Source organism: Osmerus eperlanus, chromosome 13 (assembly GCF_963692335.1).
Source record: "Osmerus eperlanus chromosome 13, fOsmEpe2.1, whole genome shotgun sequence".
In the NCBI taxonomy this organism is placed as follows: domain Eukaryota; kingdom Metazoa; phylum Chordata; class Actinopteri; order Osmeriformes; family Osmeridae; genus Osmerus; species Osmerus eperlanus.
Genome location: NC_085030.1, coordinates 5,789,339 through 5,801,854, shown reverse-complemented (window position 1 = coordinate 5,801,854; position 12,516 = coordinate 5,789,339). Strand labels below are relative to the sequence as shown.

The following is a 12,516-nucleotide window of genomic DNA, read 5'->3' as shown; positions in this document are numbered from 1 at the left end:
GAGAAATTTAAGTGTGCCAGATGAAAGTGAGGTGGACAATAAATCTATTTTAAAATATTGAGCGTTTCTATGCGCCAGGCTGCAATTTGCTATGCCATTAAACTGCATCAGCACTTCCATTTTAACGTTAATAAATTCAGACTATCCCCATGGTGTTCTAACCTATAGGCTGATCCCACATGTGGTGCAAAAAAGAGAAGGCAATTGAGCTCCTCCCTGTTCAAATCTATTAACGCGAGGGAACGGGTCGTTGACAACCTATCCAGTTAAAACGAAACAGTAAGTTAATCGTATGACATAATAGTCTAAGTTTCCTCCGGTGATCCACGTGACTGGCAGTGAAACATGTTTTCATGTCCAAAGAGCGTCCTTGGACTTGACTCAACTTTGAACAGCTCGGCGGTCATTTCAGATCTTGCCGACGCCAGTCGAGTGGCCCAGACAGCCTCGGAGATGTGTGACGCGGTGTCCCTGTCCTTAGGTTTGGGTTCGGAGCAAGACAGAAATCATCAACTATACGGATCCACTGCGCCCTCGGAAGTAGGCTCACTGAGTCACGGAAACAGTTTCTTCGGGACGTCACTGTCAGAGTTCGGAGGCAAAGCAAAAATGACATTAGAACTAACTAGCCAACCGTCGTTCGATTATTTTGGGACATTGATCGAGGAATGCCGGGACTTGGAACAATCAAGTTGCGTGGATCGCCTTAAATTCAATGCAAGGGATAGCAACCGTAAAATGACGTACGGCCGAGAGCAATCCCGAAATGTCTGCGAGGAGTCGTATGTGCCAATGAACGCCTTGGTTGATAAATCAACGGCCCCCTTTCAACCGGACTTGGCTTACAAACCTTCAAACTACAGAAACTCCACAAACCCTTTACTTTGCGACAATACATTGTGCTTTAATGATCTACGAAATAGCAGCCAGATCACCGAACCAGGGCCAGAAGGATCCAATGGACCCTGGTACGCTGCATTTTGTGATTACATCCAGAGTTCGTCTCTAGGACACTGCAAGCCTCTCTCAGACGCTGACGGCAGCGGAATTACTGAGGCGCGCGGGACAGCGGACGCTGATAATGAGCATATGGAAAGTTCTAGTGCAATGATGCATCCCCGGAGCATGTATACAAAACCGTGCTCTATCAAGACCGAGCAGCAAGCTTGGGTGGATGTAACAAATTCCAATCTAAGGTAATGTTTTATAAATTGGCCTAAATAAACTGCAGTACGGGTAACAAAATTGGAAAGTGCAAAATCATGCCATACTAACACTAATAACTTTTTGCTGCCGTGACATCAAAGGTGACGCGGTATGCCAAAAAACATTTAACGTTGGCTTTTTTATTAGGACGGACACTTTTGTTGATCCTTGTTCTTGGCTGTCTTAGTTTGCATTTTTACAGTGCTTAGTAGTAGTTAGAAAACCATTGCTTTTAGCCTTATGAGTATGTTCATGCACTAAGATGTCATGAAGGCTTATGAAGATTCCCTTCAAATATTCCCATTTAAATGTCATTGTCACATTTTTTCACAATTTGGTGCAACCAACCCTGACCTGTGTCACTATTTTAGCTACCTACTATCTTCCATTTTAGATATCTGCTCAAACTTTACAATTGATAACTTGCATCACAAAGCTGTACACAGATTTGTAGTAAACCAGAGGCCTATACCACTTAATTGGATTTGGAGATTATCAAGGGAACTTGTTCAACCCTGGGTTTTCAGTGTCAAGACTGGTTCACGTTTTTCTGGGGTACAATCGCCATGGTAACTTATTCTGCACATCTGACCTACTTTAGAGGTTATGTTAAATAACAGATCAACAAGTATTCCAGCACCGCCTACTAACCAATCAATCCTCTTGAAAATGTAATCACCTAGAATCCTACATCATATGATCTCGGTGCACTGATAGTGAGAGGGTCTCTTAGGAGGGCAAAAGTTTAGAGACCTACAAAGTGTATTTGTATATCGATATCCTAGGTACACTTCTATGGCCGTATGTGAAGCCCTCTGTGACATAGCTTGTAAAAAGAGCTATACAAATTAAATTGGATTTGATCCTAAAATAGAGTGATTAAAGCACTAAAGCCTTGTACTTGCAAGTAAATCTATTTACCAATTTGAATTATGCTTATTTATTCCCAAGACCATGTAACACTGCTGTGAAGATAAATGAGTAAGGCTACAATTGTCTTACATGCCATAAAATTACATCTAAGGTACACATTAAGTTTATGGAATACACAATTTTAATTATAGTCAGATCTAATCGTGCCTTAATGATGGGACAGTTATACTGATGAGCCTATCAACTCACTCATTCGGTCGTCAACACCGCCCTTTTCACATGAACACACTCATAGCTCAATTGGGACATTATGTGTTAACCCAAGTCCCCACCCCTAGCTCCTCAGCTTGAAACAAAGACCCCCTCGGTGATATTGCATTTATGTTTTATCAACCGAATCGTAACACCAACTTCAAGTCAAACCATAGACCAATAATCAAGCTAGGAGCACAGCGAACCACGTTCTTGTGTTGTCCTGGACTTGTTTGATGTAATCTATTATGGCCATGTACTGTTTTAGTCCTTAGAAATTAATGGGACACCATCTTTAAACGACTTTGATACTTGGTCTACTTAATAACAAGTCTGTGGGTTGACTATAGGAGTCGGTCACCACCGTTGTGACACCTATGCGTGATTGCGGTTGTTGGCTTAAGCTTGCTAACGAAAATGTATCTTGTTAGGTTCAAGTTTAGGATATCTTTTGGACAATTTATCAATGGAATGATTCAAACAATGCACAACTTGAAACTGTATTAGCCCATGCCAAATGCAAAGAGAAGTGTGCATTTGTGAGATACCAACATCCCATACCGTGTCTGAAATGTATTTTCCTATGTCTAGCTGGATGGATAAATATCAAACTTCCCCAAGACCAAACAGAACGTTTCACGGCAGACAACGGTGTTGTGAATCATTTAGGCTACATTGTTTACTTTCTATCACACATTGTTTTATTTCTATCATGCATGTATTCCAAGATAATAGATTTCCATTGTTAATTGTCTAGCAGCAGCGATACATGTGTTAATAGCAGTGGCTATTAATAATTAGTTTAATATAATAAGCAACCACCATAATAGTAACTTTACAATAAACAAACACACATCTTAGTTTCGGTCAGGCAACCACCCATAAACAAAATAACAATGAAACGAAACCAAATATGCTTAACAAACTCAACCCCCATCACTCCCCCAAAACTCAATTAGAAAAACATGACTTAACAAGCCTACTTTGCAGGAAAATGATCAGTATTCATGTGTTATTATAATGAGTGACTTCTTCAACACTTTACCTTTTGCAATATAAAGAAAAGAAAAGTGGTTTGAATGTATTTTTGTTATTTTATAAAAATGCATGGAAACCTTTTTTTACCAGCACATAAATATGTTTTTTAGGAGATTTGATAAGATAAAAATGCATTAATCAGAACCAATAAACCCCATCAGGGGTTTTACAGTTAGTCGATGTAATGATGTCTTATTTGTAATGATAATCTGCAAACTGTGGATGGCAAACTGACAGACACCAGCTAATACCTTGGAACTTGAGACCTCTAACTGTAGTTGACTGTCAAATCGTGAATTGGAAGTCGTCCCAAAAAAATGATTAGAAACACTTTCTTAACCATGACATTTCTGTAAACGGAAACACATGTTTCAAATACATTCAAATGAATCTTTCCAGATTACATAACAGATCAGATGTTTTTACAAGAGTGCAAAAACAAAAAAAATGAATGCATTACAGATCATCTGAATGGGGACCTTTCTGTAATGTAGGTAGAGTATGCACTTCTATTGGGGTAATAATTCGCTATCTCATTCAAAATCTCTACGTCTGTCACCATATTTCAATTTCTAAACTCTAGCATTCCAATGAACCACAGTCTAATTGTCAGAGACACCAGTATTGTAGAATGAATGCTACAAGTCGACATAGGAGTGATGAAACACACTAACTGTAAATACAGAGGATAAAAAAGATATCCAATGCAAATCCAGGATTTGTTTGCGTGCATTTACACAATGTGTCTGTTCGCATGCATGCGTATTCCCAGGTTTGAGGGTGTGTTTCCTGGTATGAGGGTGTTCCTCTCAGAGAAGAGGGTGTGCCAGGTGTGTGGTGATGTTGCCTCGGGCTGTCACTATGGCGCCGTTACCTGTGGCAGCTGCAAGGTGTTCTTCAAGAGAGCCGCCGAAGGTGAGCTTGAAGTGGGATTCCACGCACATGCACTCATCACGTACACAAGGCACTGCCCTCTTTTAACTCGTGATGTGCCTGATCGTAACTTCGGATGTTCAGTTGAATTCCTGAAGTGTTTTGTGTGGGGATCCTAGGTAAGCAGAATCACCTGTGCGCCAGCCGCAACGACTGCACCATCGACAAGCTGAGGCGGAAGAATTGCGCTTCCTGTCGGCTGAGGAGGTGCTTCCTGGCTGGGATGAGTCTCAAAGGTCACAACCTTTCCTTGTCATCACAAAGATCGATGGGCAGAGAAGAGAGAGAGAGGGGGGGGGGGGGGAGAAAGGGAGAAGGAAGGGGGTTGGTGGGAAGGCAAGGAGAAAGTTTGAGATGGAGGGAGGATATGATGTGTGATAGAGAGAGAGAAACAGTGGGAGAAAAGGAGGGAGATGGTAAGTGAGATGGGGGAGTCAAAAGGGTGAAGGGGAGAATGCAATGCAGGGGGCCGAAAGCAACAAGCATATTGGAGGCATTCTGTGGGCCAACACCGTAAGAGGGATCCATTTACCTTCATTTCTCGGCTGCCCAGGACATCTCCCTTCCCCCCCTTGTCTGATACTCGCTGTTGTCTCTCCATCATGCATCTTTGTGGTTGGTTTCAGGCCAGAGGCTAAAAGGCCTTAGCCAACCGAGGATTAAACTGGAGGGGGAGCAGAGTGCTGGAGAAGAGAGAAGGAAAAGGAAAAAGGCCGGAGAGCAGGATGGAGTCCCTGACTCTAATGCTACAGTTACCCAGGCTCAATGTACGTTCATGTTATTCATACTTAATAACCGTTGTTGATGGAAGCAGATCTAAGTTATTTAAACACTGTGTGACTGTAAGCACACTCAGTTGTGCCCGAGACATGGGCCTCTATAGAGGCTGTACTGAACCGAGGTCACAGCCTTTATGCTGTCGTTTAGATGAACAACACAGATTCATGTCCTTAATTCAAGTTCAAAAGTAGAACAACCAACATGAGGGCTCAGGTTGGTGTGTGTCGATTGAACTATAAAATTGCCAAGCATGATCAGTGCATGACATGCATTGAATGGTTTTAAATGGTAGCTGTGGGGCTGACTGACTGACTGAGTGTGCGTGTTCCAGCGTCCATTTCCGTCCTTGGCCCTTTGCCCAACATGCAGTACCACCTGCCTCTACTGAGCGTGCTCCTGACCATCGAGCCAGACATGATCCACGCGGGTCATGACCCCGCCCAGCCGGATTGCCCCTCCTCCCTCCTGAGCAGCCTTAACGAGTTGGGAGAAAGACAGTTGGTCTCAGTGGTACGCTGGGCCAAAGCTATACCAGGTAACTAGCCTGGACCAGAGATATACCAGGGAACTAGTCTGGATCAGAGATATACCAGGTAACTAGTCTGGAGCAGAGCTATACCAGGTAACTTGATTTACCAGGTAACTAGTCTGGACCAGAGATTTACCAGGTAACTAGTCTGGACCAGAGATAACTAGTATGGACCAGAGATTAACCAGGTAACTCGATGTTTTTGTCTTAATATTAGCTCTAAAATTGTAAACACTAGAGGGAGGTAAAGTCATTTAAAATCACGAGTTTATTGAAGGAAATGACAAAATCTCCTTTCTTAAGCTCAATTATATCTTCCCTTCATCTTTCCTCCCTCCCTCTCCCCCTTCCTTTCCCTATGCCTTTCTCCCAAGCTCCCCCCTTCAGTGTGTTTAGCTTTTGATCCTCACAAAAACCACTCTGAGCTAACTGTGTGTCTGTGAGCCCAGGTTTCCGTGACCTGCATGTGGAGGACCAGATGTGTGTCATCCAGTCCTCCTGGATGAGTGTGATGGTGTTGGGCCTGAGCTGGCGTTCCTACACACAGACTGACGCCTCCATGCTCTACTTTGCACCCGATCTGGTCTTCAACGAGTAAGTGAGCGTCCTCAAACCAAGCATGTAACAAGGCTGTCACCTGTCAGTACATCTTTTGAAGTGCCATTTCTTCATTTGCAGCTGTCTCGGTTAGCACAGCTGGTGGTTTTATTGTTCATGGGTGTCGGAGCTCCAAAGAGTTCTGTGCTCGAGTCGAGTCCTTCAAGTTTTTTTTCAAATTATTTCCCAAACTTTTTTGCGCAAGGAGCTTTAGCCTTCTTCTGATCTGGTTACACTAAAAATCCTCAGCTTCAGCTGAGGGCTGGATCCCCAGTAGAACGTGACAACAGACGAAAACATACAGACTGAAAATGGGAGTATTCACAATGGCTCCCTGAAGTTCCTACTTTCCCGGCTGCGGAGTAAACAAACCTGTTTGTTTACCTGATAGTCTTCAGTCCCCGTGAACACAGAGCTCAGGGAACCTCACGCCACAGGCCTGATCTATTCTGCTTTATGGCCTCTGTGAAAACGGAACCCTCACAACTACACACATTTTCATCCTCTCCTTTTCTCCTTCATCTCTCACACTTTGTTCAGACTTTCCCTTTATCTCCTTTCTTTCACGTTGTTGGTCTCACATCACAAGAATGCGTTTGTAACTTGGAAGGAAAAAACCCCACAGAAAAACGAAATGGCTGAAAGACAAAGAGCCAAGCGTGTGTTTGTGAGTCATGTGGTGTTTAAAACGTTTGCTGCGGAGCGGGAGAGCCAGAGTTGCTCGGTGCTGTGGCGGAGGGCTGCCGTGTTCTGAATGCTTAAGCGCACTGGCTGGTGATTGGTGCAGCTGTAGTTATGGGTTCAGGCCGCGTTAGACCTCCATCATCACCCGTCTCCTCCCCACTGGCTCAGGTAGTCCTCAGTCCTGCATCAGCAATTGGTACCTGTCCTTGTTTCTAACCTGCACTCCCCCCCCCCCCTCTTTCTTTCCCCACTATCTGTCTTTGTCCTTTCTCCCATCTCTCTCTCGACTGTCTCGTTCAATCTCTCTCCTCCTCTTCCCCCTCGTATCTTCCTCCTCCTTACTTTCTTTATCTCTCCCCCCCCCGGCTCTCCTCTCCCGCTCCACACGTCTCATCTCCCCCCTCCATCTCTTCTCTCGGCCCGCTCTCTCCTTCTCTCTCTCCTCCTATCTGCTCTCTCCTCCCCCAGCCAGAGGATGCGTGCGTCCAGCATGTATGACCACTGTGTGCAGATGTGCCTGCTGTCCCAGATGTTTGGCGTGTTGAGGGTGACCAAGGAGGAGTTCCTGTGCATGAAGGCCCTGCTCCTCTTCAGCGTCCGTAAGTCCCCTGGTCTGTCCATGGACTTACACTCTCACTGCAGCCTACTGGACGCACGTGCTCACTCACACTCTCAACAGAATGAACTCATGCAAGTCATTGTTTGATTTGAAACATTTTTCTTGTTGCTGTCTTTTAAGTGTGGAAATCTCCCAGGGTAAATCCCAAACAGGAAACGATAATGTTATTCCAGGGCTGCTAGGTTGCGGCCACACAAACGCTCACTGTACAAAGGAAACATGCTGCTTCTCTGTCGTTTCTAAAACGCCTTTTGTTTTCTTGTCCCCTGAATCCCTCCTGGTGTGTGTCAGTCCCAGTCGAGGGTTTGAAGAACCAGCATGGCTTTGACCAGCTTCGGACCTCCTACATCCAGGAACTGGAGCGTCTGACCAGCCAGAGAGGAGAGACCACACGCACCCAGAGACTGTTCCATCTCACCCAGTTACTGGACTACCTGCAGCCGGTACGCCATCGCACACTACACACTACCAACTATAACACCATGATACACTATACTACACACTACAACACCATACTCCACACACACTATAATGCTATACTACACCCTACAACCTCATGCTACACTATACTCCTCACCAAAAAACGATATTAAGCACTGTAACACTATATACCTGTTCCAATATTAAACTCTGACATTATACTGACTTGAACCCATTTCCAGGAAACTCATTTTCCTGTTTGAACTTTAAACAGACAACTTGTTATTGTTGGAAAACCATTACAGAGGGCTAGTTGTTCAGTAAATGCTGTGTACTCATGCACGGCACTAGCAACAGCACTACCAATGTCTGTCTAGCCTTTTCTCCCTCTCTTTTCCCCCCCTTGCTCTCCCTCTTGCTCTCCATTCTCTCTCCCTCTTGCTCTCCATTCTCTCTCCCCCTTGCTCTTTCTCTCTATCTTCCCCTCTCCTCCTCTCTCAGATTGTGAGGAAGCTCCACCAGTTCACCTATGACCTTTACATCCAGGTCCAGTCTCAGCCCATGCGGGTCAGCTTCCCAGAGATGATCGCCGAGCTGGTCAGCATGCATGTGCCAAAGGTCCTCACAGGCCTGGTGAAACCCATCCTCTTCCACAAAGCACTATAACTATGTACCGGAGTTGGTCAGAGACCTTAGACCCTGAGAGAGTCCTCTTGGTTTAACAATACATAAGAAGGCTTTGTGAGTTAGGTTTTTGCATCTGATTCCAGATAGGTACCTGATGCAGGTGTAGGGCTGAATTAGGAGGTACCTGATTCACTGGCACATGGATTCCATGACATTGCATCTGAATGAGGTAACCAAGTTGACTTGGTTAAAACCCCTCCTCAGCAGAAATTCTGCGTTATTGAAAAGCTTGCTTTTCCACGCTGTAGCTGGCCAGAGCGGTGTATTTAGGGGTGGTTGTCGCATTAGTCAGAGGCCCCCCGAGTTGCAACGGTAGAATGTTCAGATCAGGAGGAGGCGATGCGAGTGGAGGATTCCTTTCCCCCGGTTGGAATCATTGAACTTGGATCATCGTCTTCGATCCATCAGACCCACACCCTCTAAGGGGGGGGGGGGGGTCACAATAGTTGGAGAGGAAGACTTGAGGAAGACTCTGGAATTCAAAGCTGTCTTCCTGTAAATATGGTTTTGAACTGCTTTTAATGTCCCGTTTGATATGCTTTTGTTTCGTCTTTTAGGGGCCAAGTTTTGGGAGTGTTTTAGTATTGTATGATATCTGTTTTACAGCTTTCACACAGTTGTGCATGGAGGAGACCAAATCTGTTTGCATACTCTCTTGTGTTCAAAATACATCACATTTGGTCTCTTCCAACCACTGAATTTAAACCTGTGATGTCCATTAACAAAAATTAATTAACAAATTAATTTGTTAACTAACAAAAAGCGAAATCAGTAACTTTTGAGTTTAAATTATTTTACAAGCTCCCATGCGCGCCATACGTATTTAGGTTTATGTCACGGCAACTGCCTTTATAATTGGCTACACCAACGATATATTTTGTATTGGTTTGTTTCATTCTTATTATGAATGGGTTATTTGACTAGATATAAATGTATGAGTGTGCATTTAAAATGACTGGTTTTCCTCGTACATGTCTTTTACATGCTCGGGTAAGATTACACTGAGCTTGTCGGATTGATATGGTAGTTGCTTTTGCACTAGGACAAAAGTGAGTGACTTTCAGTAGAGATGAACATGCTCAGGCATGTCAGAGTAGCCTCTGGGGTCAGTTGTGTTCACTTTGATTGTGGTTAACTCCACTGCCTTATTATTAATTGAACAGTTGTTCAGTGCTTGCATTGAGATTTGTGTGGTGATCAAGCAAAGAAATTATTCTCAATTATGTCCAAGATATGGCATTGACTGTTTTGTACTCTAGAATTATGGTATATGCACGTTTTCAGAGTTGGAGATATTATCAACATGTTTTTTCCCGGCATCATCTTAAGCAGTCCTCCAGTCGTGGACGAGCAATCCCAATTCCCCGGTCTTCCATGAGTTTCAGCCAATTGGTCAGTCTTAAGTGTCACCCTGACGACAGGAGCTCCTATAGTACAACAGTACTGAAGGTTTTTCTGTAAACACTTGTGCGCAAATCGCTATTCTTTTTTCTACTTCATAAAAAGAAAAGAATCTCTATCAATCCCACATACAATTGACTTGTAGCCTTCATAGTAACGATTGTTTATAGTTTGTAAGTATTTAGCACCAACTGCATGTAGCTGCAATGTATAAATCTTGATATACCAGAGCATGACTTGTTTCTTTCAAGTACATCCAGCTGTCGCCCTACAAACAACTCCTTCTCCGCACCACGGCCGTTCTCATAGGCTGCTGAGTGAAGGAGGTAAAGCACGGCCGTTCTCATAGGCTGCTGAGTGAAGGAGGTAAACAGCTACTGAGTCCAAAGCCCGCCCCCTCCAAAACACGCCCACATGTACATGACACCACAGAAGGCAGCAGACCCTAGCAGATCAAAAATACAATTTCATTTTCAATCAAAAATTGAAAATGTTGTGAAAGGTAGCAATTTTTGCAACTGGGTCAGGGTTAGATAACGTCAAGTTATCAAACTCACAAACTCCATTTTGAAGTGCAACTTCCTTCACATTTGTGCTGGGGCTATAGCTGGACCCTCCTCGTTTATTTGGATGTCCGGGTCTCATGACAAGGTCAGAGAGTGATCATCCATTTTGTTAAAGCTGCACTTTATGAAGGTAATATTAGAAAATACGTTCAAAAAATGAGAGACAGCGCCCCCAATCATTGTCTGAGCTTCCGTGCTCTCCCCTAACTTGGAGTTAGATTAACAGTGTTTTAAATAAGCCTCACTGAGCTAACTCTCAGAGGGCCTCATTATCTTACGCAATATGTTTATAAGAGACAAAACTTTTTTTTACTGACAATCTTATCTACCTTACCTTTAAGTATGGTCTGAGCACGCATTCAAAGAGGGCTATATTAGTCTTTCTCTTGTTTATCTTCATCTGGTTGTGTTGAAGCTTTGCTTGTGAGTAACACATTAAATAATACAATTACAGTTCTTATATAAACACAATGTATTATAAACATATTTTTTATGTTCTTTGGAACTTAATGTTCCAAAGAACAACATGTGTGTTGTTGTTAGTGTAAAGAATGAGAAAAGGAAAGTGTAACTTCTCTTCTCTGACAACCGTAAACTCGAACAACATGCAACAGACTCGCAGTCCAACACTATTCTTCTGCCTTACACCGTTACTGCCACTTACTGGAGGGTATATTTAGGTTTGCAATGAATGGTAAATACCACATATTTCTTCAATATATACATCTGGCAGTAGCCAAACAGCATATAATATAAACTAAGATAGAGAGCACTTTTCCCAATTCATCTCACTCCATCTGCTCGTATTGAGTCCTGGAGAAGCTTTGCTTGTGAGTAACATATTAGATAATACAATTACAATGACATATTATATAAGCACATTGTATCATGATAATCTTTGTCTTTGATGTAGTCTGCCATTGCATAACAAACATGTTATGTTATTTTTGTTATTCTGTTTTAACCATAAATCCTGTCCTCTGTCCTTCATGCATCAGAGAGACTTTGCTACTACATCTGTGTGTCTGAACTGGTCATTTGTTCTTGATGAGGTGTCTATTAACTCTCTAATCAGCTGGCTGTATAATACTTGTAAAACCAGAATATGAACTGATAGTGCCACCATTTTAGCGAAGATGGACAATTTTCACAACAATACCTACCTATGTTATTACATATTTACCTATCTAGATTTGTACACTGTTCCTTGACTCTGAGCACCCAAATACTGTAGAACTATGACTTCTGGTTCTTGGATCTGCTGTCATTTCTATATGCACTTGAATTTGTGCGTCGCTTTGGGTAAAAGCGTAAATAGCATACATTACTCACCCACTGTTGCCTCAGTGAAGCCTGTCATCCATTTACATTTAGTCATTTTTTTGTCATCCCAGTGAAGAGTCATGGACACCCAGAAGGGACACCAGGCAGGAAGTCGACGGTCAGTGTTCGCAAGAAGGCCCATCCTCTCAACTGGTGCTTCAGAGCTTAAAAACCTGGAAAGAGTGCCAAGCCTCTCTCAAAGAAGATGGACTGTGGTTCAGATGCTGCTCTTCAAGCAGCCTCCAAGCAAAAGATAGTAAAGCAGATGTCCAGTGCAAAGAGTGCCACAGCAGCAAACATGCAGCAGCAACCCACATGGTCAGTCGAAGGCTTGGGCACAGAGCATGGAGGGAGAGGGAGTCCTCATTCTGCATCAACCAAATAAAACAGGGAAGGTTCACGTGGTAACCAGAGTAATAGGTTACTTTCCAGGTTTTTAAGACCTTTTCACAGTCTACTCTCTGGTGCCGGAGTCACAGAGACGGCTGAGAGAAGAGCCACGTCTCTCAGTCATTGGCGTTTTCTTCACGCCCAACCGTCTCTGGAGGCAGGGGTTCCCTCACTTTCCTGCATTTTCCCAGTTGGAGGAAGTTTCTCCTTGTCTTCTC

The 12,516-nt window shown here is 43.5% G+C and overlaps 1 protein-coding gene across 1 annotated transcript; it reads left to right on the top strand.

Annotated features, from left to right (window-relative positions):
* Positions 1–217: 217 nt before the first annotated feature.
* On the top strand, positions 218–11,599 carry LOC134032009 (progesterone receptor-like). The gene is made up of 10 exons (XM_062475769.1): positions 218–1,196; positions 4,142–4,284; positions 4,422–4,538; positions 4,929–5,069; positions 5,414–5,617; positions 6,061–6,205; positions 7,361–7,491; positions 7,803–7,954; positions 8,433–10,345; positions 10,386–11,599. Exons 1-9 carry the CDS (start codon positions 346–348, stop codon positions 8,595–8,597), a joined length of 2,049 nt encoding a protein of 682 aa, XP_062331753.1. The 5' UTR covers positions 218–345; the 3' UTR covers positions 8,598–10,345; positions 10,386–11,599.
* The last annotated feature ends 917 nt before the right edge of the window (positions 11,600–12,516 follow it).

What these genes read in the sequence shown, in the direction of transcription:
- LOC134032009 (XM_062475769.1), top strand. Translation starts at nt 346, where the DNA reads ATGTTTTCATGTCCAAAGAGCGTCCTTGGACTTGACTCAACTTTGAAC. An exon ending in CTTCAAGAGAGCCGCCGAAG is followed by an intron (nt 4,285 to 4,421) that starts GTGAGCTTGAAG and finishes TGGGGATCCTAG; the next exon opens with GTAAGCAGAATCACCTGTGC. An exon ending in TACTGGACTACCTGCAGCCG is followed by an intron (nt 7,955 to 8,432) that starts GTACGCCATCGC and finishes CTCCTCTCTCAG; the next exon opens with ATTGTGAGGAAGCTCCACCA.